The sequence below is a fragment of the Oculina patagonica genome, chromosome 10, assembly GCF_052425735.1.
Source record: "Oculina patagonica isolate OP01 chromosome 10, crgOcupat, whole genome shotgun sequence".
NCBI classification, from domain to species: Eukaryota; Metazoa; Cnidaria; class Anthozoa; order Scleractinia; family Oculinidae; genus Oculina; species Oculina patagonica.
In genome coordinates, this window is record NC_135767.1 from 20,590,203 (window position 1) to 20,610,035 (window position 19,833).

General features: G+C 39.7%; 2 protein-coding genes across 4 annotated transcripts in view; one reads left to right on the forward strand and one right to left on the reverse strand.

The window, feature by feature from the left end:
- Window positions 1-546: 546 nt before the first annotated feature.
- On the reverse strand, window positions 547-11,703 carry LOC144667447 (uncharacterized). The gene is made up of 4 exons (XM_078528864.1): window positions 11,551-11,703; window positions 2,341-2,476; window positions 1,272-1,535; window positions 547-959 (listed from the first exon to the last, which is right to left on the reverse strand). Exons 1-4 carry the CDS (start codon window positions 11,579-11,581, stop codon window positions 716-718), a joined length of 675 nt encoding a protein of 224 aa, XP_078384990.1. The 5' UTR covers window positions 11,582-11,703; the 3' UTR covers window positions 547-715.
- A 4,427-nt stretch (window positions 11,704-16,130) lies between these two features.
- Window positions 16,131-19,833, forward strand: part of LOC144629184 (uncharacterized) — an 80,700-nt gene continuing 76,997 nt past the window's right edge. Inside the window, exon 1 of one of the 3 annotated variants that reach the window (XM_078487401.1) lies at window positions 16,131-16,285. In XM_078487401.1, coding sequence (XP_078343527.1) covers window positions 16,255-16,285 — 31 coding nt within the window. In that variant the 5' untranslated portion in view covers window positions 16,131-16,254. The other 2 variants (XM_078487398.1, XM_078487400.1) reach the window with 2 other exon arrangements.

A 19,833-nucleotide genomic window follows, 5' to 3' on the forward strand; every position in this document is an offset into this window, starting at 1 on the left:
CTTGAATTTAACAAATATTTAGAATCACTCAAGCGTTTTGTTTTGAACAGAGGAGGTAAACATATAATCGTTCAATATTTTTTAATTGTAGATAATTTGCGTAAATTGTTGCTGTGTTAGCGAAAACAAATGCCGCCTTCCACATACCATTATTGTTAATTTCGCAAGCAATAAAAAAAACATAAACTGGCTGAAAACGAAGTTGGTAAAGGGACTGAACTTAATTTCTGGTTTACTATCTCAGGATAACTGGTGTCATGTTACCTTGACTCACTGTTAGGTGGACACCTCTCTAAGACGGACAGTTAGTGCCGTTTCTAACCATGTCCGTCCTAGTGTAATCTATACCCTGTTGAAGTCAAAAACCGTGAAAACCAAACCTTAGCTGCCATACCTCTCTCGGGGCAGAGAGTGAGTGTTAAGGGAATTAAGCAGTCCTTTGCTTTTAGATAATTTGTAAAAACAGATTTAACTCTCTCGGAGGGAGAGACAACCTCGTTCCCAGGCTCTCTGTGGGATTATGGAGCAGATATGTGTAAAAATAAACTTCAGTGATCGACTTCGTGGAACACCTAATTGTTCTTTTTATTAGCGAGAGTTTTGATTGACATTCTTCGAATGCTTAAACAGAGATTAGTCAAAATAACACTTCTTCCCTTGGCGGACGTAACCTAGCACCTAAAGTGTAATTTGACAAGTTAAGTTAAAAGCTGAGCTAAACAAGTACAAGATACAGTCCCAGCAAAAACAGCAAAATGAACTGTTTGGCGGAAATGACGTCACTCTTGCTTGTGTATCCATAGCACTGATCTTTTCCGGTCGCCCCAGGGTCCCGGTTGTTGGCGCAGAATGGATTGTAGTCACCAAGAGCTAAGTCTAACAGTTGCTTGGTCTGCGAGTTCACTGTGCATTCTGACTCTAGCAAATCTCTGACACACTTCTTTGCTTTGGCCTGTTCACTGTGGAGATCACCAAAAGAATCGAGAAAATGTGGACAAATTATTCCATTTGGAATCGCTAACTAGTAAAATTCCTTCAAGCAATAAAATCTAGTGCATTTTTTTCTTATAAGAACGTCACTTTTTCGACCTTAAAAAGAATGAGACTAATTGTTCCTCTGATTTTTCCTGATTTGAGCTTTAAACCCTCTTGACCTAAAGTACTTTTTTGCAATTTTAAAACAAAAGAAATGTATATGATTGTAAGGGAAGAGGGTTGCCTTATGTACATGAGACCATATATTAAGCTGGGGCTTTATTTTCCACTTTTACCTGCATAATGATGGATCAGACCAATCGGCGACAAACTTCTCATGAAAGGTTTTTCCGCATAGAGGAGCTTTCTGAAGATAAGTGCTGGTACAAGGCAGACTTGCGCCAGAGCTGTCAGGAACTTTAAAAGAGCCTTCAAGACAATAATCGCTTTCCTTGAAGCTGCTATCAACAATGGCATCCGTTCGACTCTTCGACAGTTGGCCCTTCACACAATCATAGGAAACATCCTTAACGCACTCAATCATGGTTTGATACTTTGCACTGTGAAGGAAAAAAAAAAGAAAACGAAATCGACTTCTATTTAACCCATTGGCTCCCGTGCCGGCCTAAACCGGCCTTGACGATCGTTGCTCTTTCTTCCACTTGTGACGTCATCATCTTTGATCAAAAAAGGCATCACTTTCACTCAAACTCTGCAGGAGGAAAAGCTCTTTCCGATGATGCCCAAAATAGAGTGATTGGGTCAATTGTGCTTGAAATACTCACAAAAATGCTTAACAATTTAAGTGAAAAACTCGTAGGAGAATTTGCCTCAGCCACCCATGGCTCTTCAGTGACCAGTATTTCCTGTTTGGATGGCACTTTCTCGAAAATTCCTGAACTGAAAGCAAGCCCACCACAACCACAACACGTATATCACGCCATATATTTGCGCCTCCTAGGCAAAACCGCGAAACATGCCTACAATGTCATTCATATCTTATTTTATAGGACTTGTACGTTACGTTGTACTGTCAAAGTAAAAGTAAAATAAAATGAAAATAAAATGAGAATTTACAGTGGCATCTCAACATAGTGGCTCTTCCAATCCCACTGATTCCAGATCTGACATTTAAGTTAGCGAGTGCTAAACCTAAATGGCGCGTTTTCATAGTATGTTTAAGTCTATCCTCTCTGTCATTATCCATTTAAGTTTTTACGCAATCCAATTTGCCATGCTAGCCTTAAATTTAAGTGTAAAGTGTAATCATCTCTCTTCACTTTACCAACATAGTCTTGCACTCGGTTTAGGTGAATTCAGAAACGACTGAAAATAATTCCTTTCCTATTCGGATAATATCGTTACCTGCAGATGGCTGAGGTATCTTTCTGGAGAGCTTTATAAAATAAAGTGGTACATCTTCGTGCCTTGCAGAAATATTCCATGAATGAACAACGGCCAACATCGGTGAGTGCGGAACTGGCAAAACCACAAAGAAACACTGAAGGAAACAAAATCATATGATTAATGCGATTGCAGCCCTACCACTGAAAAAAAAAATTATATTTATATATAAATATTTTTATATACACAGTTTTTTATACAGTTTATATATATATTTTTTAATTTACGACAAAAAAAGATCATTAACCTAAAGGGTTTTAAACACGTCAATCTCTTTACATTAATTAATTTAATTAATTTAAGTAATTCCAAGCACGAAAAAGATCATTTTTGCCAACTAGGCGATCTCAAGTGACCGTTGCGTCGACGCAGGATACTCATATACACACGAAAAACACAAAAGTAAATTTACAGCGAAAGAGGAAGTAATTTCGGGAAACAGATCTTTCTCGAAATATAGACCCGTGTGCTGACGCTCTGTTAGTAAATTATCGAGTTGAACTCATTCTATGTGAGAGTTGGTATATTCTATATCTCATCCTCGCTTGTAGTGGAAATGGTGCCTTCTAAACCACTACATGTACCGCGCCCTGAGCAAAATTTAATCCTTTCTCTTGTTACTTCCGTGCTTCGCTTATATTGGATCGTTTCCGTTTCAGCGATAAATATTTCTTCTGAAACAGCACAACAAATGCCTTGGAAGGCCTCCAATTACGGAATGCAGTTCTTTCTCGAAATATAGGACCGCGTGCGAACGCTCTTGCAGTAAATTGTCGAGTTTAACATTCTCTGGGAGTGTTGGTATTTAATTTTATTATATAAACTGCAGTGTTTTAGCGAGTGGTAGCAAATCGAGAAAAATGGTATCACACATGTGTGGATAAAAATGATATCCACACTTATTTTTTTCCAAGAGGGCACGGTAACGAATCCTGCAATCTGATTGGTTATTAGCGCGGGCAAGATTCTCCTATCTCTGCCCACGGGCCACGGTAACGCTTTCGTGAGTTTCATTTCGCGGCGAGACGAACGAACCCATGACAGTTTTGCTCTCCAAAATGATTTAAATCGATGTAGTTGCTCACCAACAGATGTAAATTTGAAAGGGAAAATTAGCAGTGAAATTAAAGGCCTTGAAGTTCTCCAAAACGCGAGTATTTATTCTCTTTAGTGACAAAATGAAGTTATGGCCGTGGTTTGCCGATCGTTGTTTGTGCATTCGCACTGATTTTCACGCCATTGCGGTTAACTGCAAGTCGCCGGTTTACAGACTCGATTTATCCTTTCAAACACCTTGCTTCTCTGCTACTTTTCTCCAAAACCGAATACTGCTTATCGCCATTCAAGAAAATGAGATGCTTTATTAAAAAACAGTCAAATTAATTCTCGCAATATTGTGCCGCCACTGTGCAGGCGACCAAACTACACATTTCAGCTTCATTCAGTTTCACTTTCGCAAACTTTTTGTCAAAACAGAATACTGTGGGAATCAACACAGAGGTTTTTGACTCGTTAAATACAAATGTAAATAGCTAAGTGCTCTCCAGTCCGAAAAGTAAGTTTAATTAACTAAAAAACTCACAAGCCGAAATGGAGTTAAAAGTGTTTCGCAACTCGCTGATTGCTCTGTTCTACATTGTGCTTTTCTATTATTTCAGATGCTTTTTTTTTTTTTTTTGAGATGAAATTTTCCTTGAGTACTGTTCATTAAAGTGAATTTATTTTGTTTGGCAGTAAGCTCTTATAGCAAACAGATCATTATTTACTCTTGCCGTAGCTTATGGCGATCGACTCAACATTGGATGAGCGCGTATATAAATACAAACACATTTGGCAAGAAAGTCTTTGTAGGTTTTTTAGGTGTTTTTTAATCAAACACATTAAAGTAGGAAAAAAATAAATAAGTTATTTACCGGCTTAGGGTCGGTCCGTATAGTGAAAAACTGTGACCTCGGCCTTGAAAATGCTGCCCTCAGCCTGCGGCCTCGGGCAGCATTTTCAAGACCTCGGTCACAGTTTTTCACTATACGGACCTCCCAGCCGGCAAATAACATATATATGTGTGATATCATTTTGACCAAACAGCTTGCAGAGTTTGCCATGTTTTAATGCTCAATGGGCCAAAGTAAATCGATCTTAAGTCGAAACATCTTCGGATCTTCCTCGGCAATCTTCGGCAATCTTCGGAAAACTTCGGAAATTTTCGGAAAATGTTCGGAATCATTCGTACAACCTTCGGACAACATTTTGAAAATTTTCGGAAATCTTCGGAAAATCGTAAAAAACATCGTAATTAGTAGGTTTATATAATAAAAAGAATAATACATGGTTGCTTGGAGATATGAAATTTATCTTCTCGTGTTCAAATCCGATATCTCACTCGTGAGCTATCGATTTGAACACTCGAAGATAAATTTCATATCTCCGCGCAACCATGTATTATCCTCTATTTAACTGCGCTGCGCAGTTCTTGCTCTGCACGGGGTTTATTATTATTAACTGCGCTGCGCAGTTCTTGCTCTGCACGGGGTTTATTATTAACTGCGCTGCGCAGTTCTTGCTCTGCACGCGGTTTATTATTATTAACTGCGCTGCGCAGTTCTTGCTCTGCACGCGGTTTATTTTTTTTCGTTTTGTCGGTGACCAGACCCAGACCTCCACTCGGTCGAGCTTGAATCACGCGATGTTTAGAAGCTACAAATCAGTAACAAATGGAAATTTTTTTCTTATTTTTGTCTTTACAAAGAATGTTTTGTGTGAGATGTTCGACTTTAAAGCATTTGACTCATGGAAAATACTAAATTTCCACGCTTTCAAAGAGAAATATAATTCAGTGGGCCAGAATCTGTAAATAAATGCCATTACGTTGGTGTCAAAGAATGTGCTGACATGACAAGTTTCACTTTCGATCGGCTAGACCTCGAGTCACGTAATGTTTTAAAGCTATTTTAAGCTACCTTTCAAATCTTTGCGAATCCTTTGGTCTTTACTAAACAAATTTATTGCGTAATCTATTTTTTGGCTGTGTCGTTGAAGGATTTTAGAGATATAAAGAAAAATTCCCTTCACAAACATGCCCTGTACCGCTTACGTCATTCGGTATGCCAGGGAAATTACCCTCTGTGCTAAAAAGAGCTTCAGCGTCCGCGCATGGGAATTCGGCCAGAATTTGCATATATGAAAAATTATTAATCGCGGCTGGAACAAGTCAACCATGAAATGTCACACAAAGTTTGTCAGTCGCTGCATTTTTACAACCGCCTATTGTAATACGAAAACCAAAATAAGGGCAAAAATAATACTAACAGTATAGAAACTACAAAACATTGTCATTGGGTCAGTTTTCAAAGAGAAATATAATTCAGTGGGCCAGAATCTGTAAATAAATGCCATTACGTTGGTGTCAAAGAATGTGCTGACATGACAAGTTTCACTTTCGATCGGCTCGAGTCACGTAATTTTTCAAAGCTATTCAGCCACCTTTGAAATCTTTGCGAATCCTTTGGTCTTTACTTAAAACTGTGAAGTATTTTGAAGCGTTTGAATCAAAGAAAATACTAAAATTTGATGCTTTAGCAGGCAAGAATTTACATTTATTTACATTACGTCTGTGTCCTGGAATGTGCTAGCGTTAGCAAATTTCTACTTTTACAAGGCACCGATCGGCAAGAATCACGCAATGCTCTGAAAGCTTAACTGCTACAAATGGAAACTAACCTAGCATGTTAAGTGTAAAATGTTCGACTTTTTAGCTTTACGTATTTTTGGAGCTGTGTCATCTACGGATTTTTGAAATCTGAAGGAAGACCACTGAGACAAACATGCCCTGACTTGCAAGGATTACGTCATTGGTAAATTAATTCCCCGGGGAATTCCCATTCAGCAAAACACAGGTCTAGTGTTCTTCTCAAATTTGATTTAATTATTTGCTCCAATATTCCATTTTCGGAGCTGGTTATTCAATCTTTAAACGGTAATTCAAGACAACACTGGATGCTGATTTAAAAGATTTTTTCGTTTCACGGATCAGGATCGTGGGAATTAAATTTGGCCACCACTAGCATATAAGGAAAATATTTAATTTTGGGTGGAACTAGTCAACCATGAAATGTCACGCAATGTGTTTTCTTACCATCTTGTTTGTTAGTCGCAACATTGTTCGTCGCGGGTGAAGGGGATAAGGGGGGGGGGGGGGGGTGCATTTTTTGTTCCCCCCACATGGCTCCCCTAAAGTGCTCACGAGACCAGCGCAGTTGTAAGCTCTAAGAGCTCTTGTTATTATTTTTTTTCGTTTTGTCGGTGACCAGACCCAGACCTCCACTCGGTCGAGCTTGAAATCACGCGATGTTTAGAAGCTACAAATCAGTAACAAATGGAAAAATTTTCTCTTTTTTGTCTTTATAAAGTATGCTTAGTGTGAACTATTCGATTTTGAAGCGTTTGGTTCATGGAAAATACTAAATTTCCACGCTTTCAAAGAGAAATATAATTTAGCGGACCAGAATCTATGAATAAATACCATTACGATGGTGGAAAATAATGTGCTGACATGACAAGTTTCACTTTCGATCGGCTAGACCTCGAGTCACGTAATTTTTCAAAGCTATCCAGCCACCTTTTGAAATCTTTGCGAATCCTTTGGTCTTTACTTAAAAAATTCAGTGTGAAGTATTTTGAAGCGTTTGAATCAAAGAAAATACTAAAATTTGATGCTTTAAAAGAAGAATTCGCTTTAGTGGGCAAGAATTTACATTTATTTACATTACGTCTGTGTCCTGGAATGTGCTGGCGTTAGCAAATTTCTACTTTCACAAGGCACCGATCGGCAAGAATCACGCAATGCTCTGAAAGCTTAACTGCTACAAATGGAAACTAACCTAGCATGTTAAGTGTAAAATGTTCGACTTTTTAGCTTTACAAATTTTTGGAGCTGTGTCATCTAGAGGATTTCTGAAATCTGAAGGAAGACCACTGAGACAAACATGCCCTGACTTGCAAGGGTTACGTCATTGGTAAATTAATTTCCCGGGGAATTCCCATTCAGCAAAACACAGGTCTAGTGTTCTTCTCAAATTTGATTTAATTATTTGCTCCAATATTCCATTTTCGGAGCTGGTTATTCAATCTTTAAACGGTAATTCAAGACAACACTGGATGCTGATTTAAAAGATTTTTTTTGTTTCACGGATCAGGATCGTGGGAATTGAATTTGGCCACCATTAGCATATGAGAAAAATGTTTAATTTCGGATGGAACTAGTCAACCATGAAATGTCACGCAAGGTGTTTTCTTACCATCTTGTTTGTCAGTCGCAACATTGTTCGACGCATGTAAAGGGGATAAGGGGAGGGGGGTGCATTTTTTGTTCCCCCCACATGGCTCCCCTAAAGTGCTCACGAGACCAGCGCAGTTGTAAGCTCTAAGAGCTCTTGTTATTTTTCGTTTTGTCGGTGACCTGTCCCAGACCTCCACTCGGTCGTGCTTGAAGTCACGAGATGTTTAGAGAGGATACCAAAGGGGGGTTCGTGATCCCGTTTCACGCACAAGTTTTAACCAAATTCACGTGTCACGTATACTTGAAACAGCAGAATTCACGGATCACGTTTCTTTTCTAACTATTTTTCACGCGTCACGGTCTAATTTTTGCCGTATTTTCACGCGTCACGGACTAATTTTTGCCCTTTTCACGTGTCACGCATAAACCCTTTGCCCCCCTCTTTAGAAGCTACAAATCAGTAACAAATGGAAAAAATTTCTCTTTTCTTTCTTTACAAAGAATGTTTAGTGTGAAATATTCGATTTTGAGGCGTTCGACTCATGGAAAATGCGAAATTTCTACGCTTTCAAAGAGAAATATAATTCAACGGGCCAGAATCTGTGAATAAATACCATTACGTTGGTGTAAAAGAATGTGCTGACATGACAAGTTTCAGTTGCGATCGGCTAGACCTCGAGTCACGTAATGTTTTTAAGCTATTATCAGCTCCCTTAAAATCTTTGCGAATCCTTTGGCCTTTACTAAACAAATTTATTGCGAAGTATTTCTCTTTTAAGGGTAATCTATTTTTTTGGCTGTGTCATCGAAAGGATTTTAGAGATATGAAGAAAAATTCCCTTCACAAACATGCCCTGACTCATACCGCCTACGTCATTCGGAATGCTAGGGAAATACCCTCTGTGCTAAAAACAGCTTCAGAGTCCGCGCGTGGGAATTCGGCCAGAATTTGCATATAAGATAATTAATTAATCGCGGCTGGAACAAGTCAACCATGAAATGTCACACAAAGTTTGCCAGTCGCTGCATTTTTACAACCGCCCATTGTAATACGAAAACCGAAAGAGGGGCAAAATTTTGAACTGTTAAAGATGTTCAAAAATAATACTAGCAGTATAGAAACTGCAAAACATTGTCATTGGGCCAGTTTTCAGTTTTATGCAAATGGGGAATACTGTCGAAATTCTCACGGATACTTATGTTCCTGGCGTGAAGCCAGACGTACTTATCAATTGTAAAGTTCATCCTCGGAGACCCAGGGGCAGTTGTTGTAAACTTTCGCCCGAAAAATCCCGTCGTCCCGATAAGCAATTTTTTGGTTTCACGGATCAGGATCGTGGGAATTAGATTTGGCCACCATTAACATATAAGAAAACTATTTAATTGCGGATGGAACTAGTCAACCATGAAATGTCACACAAGGTGTTTTCTTACCATTTTGCTTGTCAGTCGCAACATTGTTTGATGCAGATAAAGGGGATATAAGGGGGTGGGGATGCATTTTTTATTCTCCCCGCATGGCTACCCCTAGGGTGGTCACGTGACCAGCGCAGTTTTAAGCTCTAAGAGCTTCTTGTTATTTTTCGTTTTGTCGGTGACCTGTCCCAGACCTCCACTCGGTCGAGCTTGAAGTCACGCGATGTTTAGAAGCTACAAATCAATAACAAATGGAAAAAGGTTATCTTTTTTTGTCTTTATAAAGTATGTTTATTGTGAACTATTTCATTTTAAAGCGTTTGGTTCATGGACAATACTAAATTTCCACGCTTTAAAGAGAAATATAATTTAGCGGGCCAGAATCTGTGAATAAATACCATTACGTTGGTGTAAAAGAATGTGCTGACATTACAAGTTTCACTTTTGATCGGCTAGAGCTCAAGTCACGTAATGTTTTAAAGCTATTATAAGCTACCTATCAAATCTTTGCGAATCCTTTGGTCTTTACTAAACAAATTTATTGCAAAGTATTTCTCTTTTAAGGGTAATCTATTTTTTTTTTGGGCCTGTGTCATTGAAAGGTCTTTAGAGATAAAAAGAAAAATTCCCTTCACAAACCTGCCCTGACTTGTACCGCTTACGTCATTCGGTATGCTAGGGAAATACCCTCTGTTCTAAAAACAGCTTCAGCGTCCGCGCGTGGGAATTCGGCCAGAATTTGCATATAAGAAAAATTATTAATCGCGGCTAGAACAAGTAAACCATGAAATGTCATACAAAGTTTGTCAGACGCTGCATTTTTACAACTGCCTATTGTAATACGAAAACCGAAACAGGGTCAAATAAATTTTGAACTGTTGAAGAGGTTCAAAAATAGTACTAACTTTATAGAAACTGCGAAACATTGTCATTGGGTCAGTTTTCAGTTTTATGTAAATAAGGAATACTGTCGAAATTCTCGCGCATACTTCCGTTCCTGGCGTGAAGCCAAATGTTCTTATGAACTGATCTTGCAGACCCAGGGGCAGTGGTTGTAAACTTTCGCCCGAAATACTGCGTCGTCCCGATAAGCGATTTTTTGGTTTCCGGATCAGGATCGTGGGAATTTAATTTGGCCAGCACTGAGCATTTAATTGCGGATGGAACTAGTCAACTATGAAATGTCACACAAGGTGTTTTCTCGCCATTTTGTTTGTCAGTCGCAACATTATTAGACGCAGGCAAAGGGGATAAGGCGGGGGGGGGGGGGGGTGCATTTTTTGCTCCCCCCCACATGGCTCCACTAAAGTGCTCAAAAGACCAGCGCAGTTGTAAGCTCTAAGAGCTCTTGTTATATAACATCTTTGCCTGCAGTGAAAATTGCGCCTTTTGAAATCATCGTCAAAAGATCAGCATGCTCAGCGCTCCAAGCAAAAACTATTCCTCTTTCTTGTGTGTCTTGTTACTCTCCCCCTCCCCCTCCCCCCATGCCTCGCTTATATTGGGACGTTTCCGTTTCAGCGATAAATATTTCTTCTAAAACAGCACAACAATGCCTTCCATTCTCTTTGCGTAAAAATCTTTGCAATAAAATAGCAAGGAATAGATTTCGATGAAATATAGTCTAGTTGTGTAACTGCACTGGATAAAAAAATTGCTCTCTAAATTGGAAAACGACACTAGAAGCCCCAAGTCACATTGACGCGCATCTTGAAAAATGCATATCTTTAGCCTTGATATTTACACGTTTTAGACCAACATTTACACTCTTTCTGTTGGCTATAGGAATGGCTTTCCAAAGCTCTCAAGCAATATTCGATACAAATGATGAGATTGCATTAAGTTTGGAAAATGAAATTACGACCCGTGAGGTGTGTACGTAGTATCCGATGAATAAAGCTGTCTAGAAGGGCGATAAAAACTTAAAATCGACCTAGCATAATCAGGAACGTTAAAGCATCTTACAACTTGTAATACGCTGCTCGATGGGGAAAAAGTGAAGCGTTAGGCGCACCATTAGGGCATGTGCTTGCGGAACTTCGACAGATGAATCTGTTGCCTTCTTTCCTGAGAGGATGTCATGAGTTGTTTAACCATAGTTAACCATAGGCTAAAAAGTATCTTACAACTTTAAATGCGCTGCTCGGTGGGCGGTAGACAGTGAAGTCCGTTAGGGGCGCCATTAGGGCGTGATTGCGGAACTTCGACAGATGCGTCTGTCGGCTCCTTTCCTGAGAGGATGTCATGAGTTGTTTAACCGGGAGAAATTTACTCGATCAGTTTATCAAACAATTGGTAAGTCAGTAAGTTCAGCTGATTTTCCAAATTTCGATGAGCTTTCTTTAGCTTCAAAATACGTTGTAAAACTTTTGAGTGGAGACGTGATGGTATGTTCACCGAACTATACCCATACAAACTGAAACAAAAAATGCTTCTTGTCACCTAAACCCTACAAGGCTCGAATATATAAAATCACTTACCGAAAGCAAAAGCAATCTGTATCACCTTCATTCTTGTCCTGGTTGTAATCAGGTCGATGAAGCAGCGAGATCAAACAGTAGCTTACAGTTTCCGTTTTCAATGTGAAGCAAACAAGACCCGACTTGACTTAAGTAGCACCTGGCCGTTAGCTATGCAAATTTATTCTGTGCACGTAAAGCACTCTACAGTGACCTTTGTATGGCGGCACTTGAGTGTAAAAACACTGAGAGGTCTCCCCAAAAAAATGCTCATTCGGGGGGAGGGGGGGGGGGGGCTTTCTCTCAATACCATAAAGAGAGGTCTCCCCGGAATAATGCTTATTCGGAAGGTTCTCTATCAATGCCATATAGAGAGGTCTCCCACGGAATTATACTCATTCTATACTCAGTTTCGCAGTGATTGGGATTTTCTAGGGTTGAGACTTGAGAACCATGTTGTGAAATATTGTACAGTTATCATTGGATCATTACGGGCCTACCCTTAGCCACAACGGTTTTGGCAGTTGTACGTTTATAGAGAATCTCTGCGATGTCCGAAAAACAAATGCATGACAGTTTCACCAAGAGACTCCAGAGCGATTCCACTTTCCTACGTTAATTTGTGAAAAATATTTCTATCACAAGTGATGCTATCGTTATATCCTGGTCACGATTCAAATGTTTTATAAATGTAATACTCATTTAGTGGAATAAAAGGAACTAGAAGGCTCGTTATGGTTTAAACATTAGACGTTTTCGGCAATAACGTCGAGGAATAACGTTTAGTGCAAATGTGTATAGGTTTTACTAACGAACAAATTGAGAATGCTTCTCTTTCCGATTCTCACTAGAGCATCTGTAGCTTTCTTCCGGTTCCAGAGAGAGGTACTACTGATAAAGTCTTTCTATTCTTCTTTATTCTATCAACTAAATGAGTGTTACATTTATAAAATATTTGAGTTGTGAGTAAAATATACTGATAGGGTCCTTTTGGATTGAATTTAGATCTAAAGCCCTGGCCCAACGGTAACGCAAGTGGATGCAAGTAGTCGCAACTTGACCGTACGTTTGCTGGCCAAACGGACATCGCAAGTGCACTCACAAGTGCACGCAAGTTGTGGCTTTCAGATTTGACTACGAGATCGAGTACGAGTACGACTTTGGATTTTCGACACGATTGTATCCCCCAAACTATAACTCTTCCCTGTTGCTGACTAACACATAAATAAACGTTAGGGATAAGATTGGCATAGGAGGCACACGAATTCGGTTTGAAAACTCGTACTCGTAGTCCAATCTGAAGGTCGCTATTGAAATGCTACTGCGCATGCTGCAATTCAGTACTTGATGTAAACAGCGAGACTTGCGTTGGGTGGCCAAACGATGAAAAACTTGCGTTGACATACGTGCAAATTTCAGTGATCTCGACCAAAGTCAACGCAAGTCATCGCAAGTCAACGCAAGTGCACGCAAGTCATGGCAAACGAAGACGCGAGAGGACGCAAAACGACAATGGAAATGGGGAGAGGTGAAAAGTAATCGCGCGGAGCCTGTTTTTCGCCTTCACTCACGGAAGGAGCCTCTGCGGAGGAGAGAGAGAGAGGATATCGAAAATTTGATACGTTTTTAAGCGACAGTTTTAGCGATAACAGCGCGCGCGCAGTGCCTTTGACCGCTGTGGACCTAAACCGGGGTAGGGCGAACATCCCCATTAGATCCTATAAGTGTCATAGGGCGGAGGTCCCCCTCCGGAATGAACATAATTGCACCACAGTGTTTTCACATTCGAATTCCGCATTCCAAAGGTCATTGTAATTGTACTACAGATAGTTCTTTACGTGCAGATATACATGCAGCTGTAGAGTAAATTTGAATATATAGTTGTCGAGCAGCGTGCTGATCAGTCGCGTTTGCTTCACATTAACGAAAACTGTTTGATCTCGCTGGACGAGTGACCTTATCAAGATAAAAATGCATGTGATTAAGACTGCTTTTGTTTTTAGTATATAAGTGATTTTGTGCATTTGAGCTCAAGCCGTGTGGAGTTCTGATGACCAGTAGGATTTTTGTTTCGGTTTTTATGGGTGACTGTACATCCCATCAAGTCTTTATGAAAAGTTTTACAACGTATTTTATTTTAAAGCTAAAAACAGTTCACCAGATAATCAGCAGAACTTACTGCCTTTTAATTGTTTGATAAACCGGCTGATCGAGTTAATTTCTTTCCGCGTAAAACAACTCATGACTACCACACGGAAAAAAACCGGCATTTTTTTAATAAAGATGACGCATTTGTCGAAGTTTGGCAGTCAAGCAAGTGCACTGTTAGACTAGCTCTAAAGGTGGATTTCCAGTGACGCGTAATTTTTTAAGTGCGTCTACGTGCGCGAAAAAAAATTAGAGACATTGTATGAACGGCGTACACGTTAACGCGAGCCGTTCATACATTGACTCTAAATTTTTTTCACGCATGTAGACGCACGTAAGAAATTACGCGTCACTGGAAATCTAGCCGTAATGGAGCTTCACTGGCTACGCATTACCAATTGTAAGAGAATTAATTTCTTTTATTAGCTTAAATTTCTATGCAAAGAATGTGAAAGTCATTCTTTGTGCTGTTTCAAGAGTGTTTCATCGCTGAACTGATCGCGAAAACGAGCCAATATAAGCAAGCGGAAATAAGACGAGAAATAATTAGTTTTTGCTTGAGGCACGGAGCATGCTCTCAAGTTATCTTTTAGCGATTTGGCGGGCGCTGCTTACACTGAGTGGGAGGATGTGATACCAAATACCAATTCTCACAGAAAATGAGTTAAACTCGATAGTTTTACTGACAGAGACTATATTCCGAGAAAGAACAACATTCCGAAATTACTTCCTGTTTCGCCGTGAATTCACTTTCGTTTTTTTTTGTATATAAGTATCCTGGCCAATATTCAGCTTTTTCGTGCTTGGAATTACTAATCAATTACTAATCAATCAAGTTTGTTCTTATAATTTTTCCCAAAGAGCCTTATGTCGTTTCTTGTCAATCTTCCCTTCCCGCCCCTCCCCCCATCTTGGCTCATCATCATCCTCGGCCCCGGAGCTCTTGTCTTTTGCACGTGACTGCAGTCATGCGCAAAATAAAAGAGAAGTGCTCTGGGGTCGAGAAAGGGCTCATCATGAGGTTACAAATTTCGATTAAAAGCTCTGAGCCAACTTGGACACAGTAAAGTGCAAAGTCATATTTATATTTCCATTAGCATAGGTTCATTTTCATGTACAGCCTAATTTTTGTAAATATAAAACCAGACAATCCCGATTACATCTATCTTGCTCCAAATCAAAGCAGCTGTCTTCGCTTGAAAACAAAGGAATTTCCCTGACGAACCAAAAAGAATGGAGATAAAATACTAGATAAGACACCAGATTTCAAATCGCCATGCACGGAACACTGAGCTTTACAAGTTCACTTTGTTTAGCTTTGTTCACCTGATACTGGTCGGGTAATTATTTTCGCATAAAGATGAATAATTCACAGCTCAGAAATTGCATTTACCAGCATGAAAGCATGAACAGTATCCGCTTAAAGAATAATTACAGCACATTAAACGGGAACAAGCTCCGCAGATTGAAAGGAAACTGAAATACATTTCTTTCGCAACGCCAAAGGCTCTACTTTCATGTTCTCGGCGAGTAACGACGTCGGTCACGCACGAAGGATAAGGTGGATTCCCACTGTCGCGTAATTTTACATAATTGTTACAGGGACACTGTCACGATCTACGCTAGGCTGCCTTTTTTTTTTCAAGTTATTAATTATAAGGTGGCCCGCGGGTATTTATGAGGCTGGCAGTTCGCTTTTTTAAGCGCGTTTTAAAACGGGAAAACGTGAAGCGATTGCTTTTAGATTTTTGAGAATCTGAAAGAATAATCTTTAAATTATATAAAATCGTAAATTTTATGACCATCAAACGCGATTTGTTTAAGTTATGAGAGATTTTCGGAAGCCTTCGTTTTTAATAAAATGCGATTATTTTTAAAATGCCACGGTGAATTTTTTTGCAATTATACCTCAAAATGCTGCCAAACAGATAAAGTTTATTCACAACGACTTACAGGATAATCCACTTCGTAGATTTCCTGAACGAGCGACTTCTTTATTTTGCCTTTAAAAACTGTTGTGTTATGCGTCTGCCTTGACCGTCCCATAAATGTGATACTTATAATAACCTAATACCAGCCAGTTTTGAGGCTGATGTCACCTTAATGTTGTGTGTAAAAGTTAAAAAGACCATGTATATACATCAAATGTTAGCAATCAATAAACATGAACGGTTTTCAGCCGAATTTTTGAAAATATCAAACAAATGACGTAATTTCAAATTGCGAAAAAATTGTCGATTTGTCGATTTGTTTGTTTGTGACATACATGTGCTACAACATGCCCCCTCTAAAGAATAGTTGTTCCGGTAGTCTTCTACTAAAAAATTGTGACGTCCTCGATCTCAAAGTCGCTAATATCGACTGAAACACATGATCTCGGGAATGTTTACGTGCCACATTGTTTTTGCATTCAACTTCCGCAATTTTAAAAATTTGCATATCTAACGAGCAGAACGCTACTAAAGTCGAGTCGAGCCTCATTTGCTTCAAACCGCTTCAAACCACTGTACAAGTACGTTGGAAAACGAAACGTGTTTGATTTTTTGATCTAAGTTAGTAACACCCAAAGCAAGAATTATGCATGTGATAAAGATCGCTTTTATTTTAGGTAAGTGCATATTTACAGAGTGGGTTCTAGCATTTTTGTTTCGTTGTCAAGGGTGTACATCGGTAGCTAAGGTCAAGTCTTCACTAAAAAATATTACACCAGTCACCAGTGGAAATCCACCTTTAGGCTACGTTTACACGAACACGGTTATCAATCAACACGGTTTCATGACCTCGAAACCGCATCGAAAACGACACGGTTTCGAAGTGTTTACATTTTCCGACTGTTTTCGAATGTGATTGTATAAGCAAGCGCTGCTCTCTATGCGTGTTTCACCATGTTTACCCTTTCGTGAACCAGCCACTGATTCGTGCCAAAATACGTTGCCGTTTTCAAATTGATGCGGTTTCGCCGTTTTTGACCGTTTACACGACAACAAAACCGTATCGTTTTGAAAACGCTCCACTTTTGACAGCGTTTTCAAAACGACGCGGTTACAGTAGTGGTCTCGATCGGTGCCGTGTAAACGAAAGGCGTAACCGCATCGCTTTCAATGCGGTTACAAATGAAACCGTGTCCTTGTAAACAGTGCCTAATTTTTTTTTCGCGCACGTAGACGCACTTAAAAAATTACGCGTCACCAGTGGAAATCCACCTTTAGAGCTAGTCTAACATTGCACTTGCTTGACTGCCGAACTTCGACAAATGCGTCATCTTTGTAAAAAAAAACATTGCGGTTTCTTTTCCGCTTGGTAGTCATTAGTTGTTTTACACAGTGTTTTTACCGAAAAGTTATTAAGTCGATCAGCCGGTTTATCAAACAATTACTAAGTCAGTAAGTTCTGCTGATTTTCTGGTGATTTTTAGCTTTAAAATGAAACACTTTTTAAAACTTTTCATAAAGACTTGTTGGCATGTACACCCATAAAAACCGAAACAAAAATCCTACTGGTCATTAGAACTCCACACGGCTTGAGCTAAAATGCACAAAATCTTGACTTATTTGCTAAAACAAAAGCATACTTGGAGCAGTTTCCAATTGAGTGTCGTAAACTAATCCAAAGTTATAGTTAATCCAAAGTAACTCGAAGCAAATACATATAGCCGGCACGAAGCGCAGAAAAAGGTGTGCGAGCGAGTCACGATGGTTTTGGTTTTACATCTGATTGACTGAGAAAGTGGCGCGAGAGTTTTAAACCAATCACAAAGCGTACTAATGCAAAACCAATGCAAACGCGAATAACTTTCGACACTCAAGTGAAAACCGCTCTAATCACATGCATTTTAACTTGATTTTAATAAGGTCACTCGTCCAGCAACTGATCAAACAGTTTTCGTTAATGTGAAGCAAACGTGACCGATCAGCACGCTGCTCGATAACTACATTCAAATTTACTCTACAGCTGCATGTATATCTGCACGTAAAGAACTATCTGTATAAATTACAACGACCTTTGGAATGCGGAATTTGAATGTGAAAACACTGTGGTGCAATAATGATCATTCCGGAGGGGGACCTCTGCCGTATGACACTGATAGGGATGTTCCACAGCGGTCAAAGGCACTACGTGCGCGCGGTTGCCGCTAAAACTGTCGCTTAAAAACGTATTAAAAACAAATTTTCGATATCCTCTACTTAAGGAGATGCAAGTAGACACAAGTTCTCGTTTGGCGTCCTCTCTCATCATCGTTTGGCCATGACTAGCGTGCACTAAAATTTGCGCGCAAGTCAACACAAGTTTTTCATCGTTTGGCCACCCAACGCAAATCAACGCTGGTCTTGCTGTTGGGTGCAGGTCGGCTTCAAGTGCTTGAAGTGTCTAGGGAAGCTAAATCTGACGACACAAAGCGACGTTTTCAAAAACAGGTTACTTCGACGTAGAATTTTCGTGAAACTGCTCCAAGACCTCCGCTGTGGCTGGTTCAGGAATTTGTTTTCCTTGAAGATAAGCTTTGAAAATCGTTTGACTCGCCTTCGTTGTCTTCTAATAATTTGGTAATTTTCTGCTCTTCGTACTGCATAAATCTCGCTATTTTGCCGCTTTTTGGTCGGTCTGCATCAGAGCAGTTGCCGTGTAACGTGGGAACGAGGTTGCAATCGGTTAAATTTTGATGTGGGACAATTGACGTATTTAAAATGACGTCAATCGTCGTATAATAGAACCTTCTTCCAAATTTGGTCGGCGCTAGCCGGTTAGCTGGAATTAACCGGGGATTGAAAGCCAATCAGAAACGAAGAAATATTTTGAATGAATAATAAATGGCATTGATAGAGGGCCTTCCGAATAAGCATTATTGCGGGGAGACCTCTGGTATTGAGAGAAAGCATCCCCCCCCCCCCCGAATGAGCATTATTTTGGGGAGACCTCTCAGTTTTTTTACACTCAAGTGCTGCCATACAAAGGTCACTGAAGAGTGCTTTACGTGCAGCCGCAGAATAAATTTGCATAGCTAACGGCCAGGTGCTACTTAAGTCAAGTCGGGTCTTGTTTGCTTCACATTGAAAACGGAAACTGTAAACAACTGTTTGATCTCGCTGCTTCATCGACCTGATTACAACCAGGACAAGAATGAAGGTGATACAGATTGCTTTTGGTTTTGGTAAATGTTCTTTGAGCATTCTACCTGTGTGGGATTTTGGTGACCAGTAGCATTTTTTGTTTTGGTTTGTATGGATGTAGTTCGGTGAACATAACATCACGTCTACACTGAAAAGTTTTACAACGTATTTTGAAGCTTAAGAAAGCTCATCGAAATTTGGAAAATCAGCTGAACGTACTGCCTTACCAATTGTTTGATAAACTGATTGAGTTCATTTCTCCCGGCTAAACAACTCATGACATCCTCTCAGAAAAGAAGCCGAAGGATTCATCATTCATCTGTCGAAGTTCCGCAATCAAGCACATGCCCTGGCCTAATGACGCGCCTAACGCTTCACTTTTTCCCTATCGAGCAGCACATTACAAGTTGTAAGATGCTTTTTTAACATTAAAGGTTTTAAATGGACCTGTTCCTGCTTATACTAGGGAGATGGTAATTTTTATCGCCCTTCTAGACAGCTTTATTCATCGGATACTACGTTCACGCCTCAAGGGTCGTAATTTTATTTTCCAAACTTATGGCCATCGCAGCATTTTGGAAAGCCATTCCTATAGCCAACAGAAAGAGTGTAAATGTGGAAGTCTTAGAAGAGTAAAAAACAAGGCTAAAGATATGCATTTTTTCAAGATGCGCGTCAATGTGACTTGGGGCTTTTAATGTCGTTTTGCAATTGAGAGAGCAATTCTTACATATCTAGTGCAGTTACACAATTGCAACTCATTATCATTATCACAAAATGTTATTTAACTGTAAAATTTGAAATGTACACATAATGGCCTTGCAAGTAGACTATATTTCATCGAAATCTATTCCTTGCTTTTTTATTGCAAAGATTTTTACGCAAAGAGAATGTAAGGCTTTGTTGTGCTGTTTCAGAAGAAATATTTATCGCTGAAACGCAAACGTCCCAATATAAGCGAGGCATGGGGGGGAGGGGGGGGGGGGGAGAGTAACAAGACACACAAGAAAGAGGAATAGGTTTGCTTGGAGCGCTGAGCATGCTGATC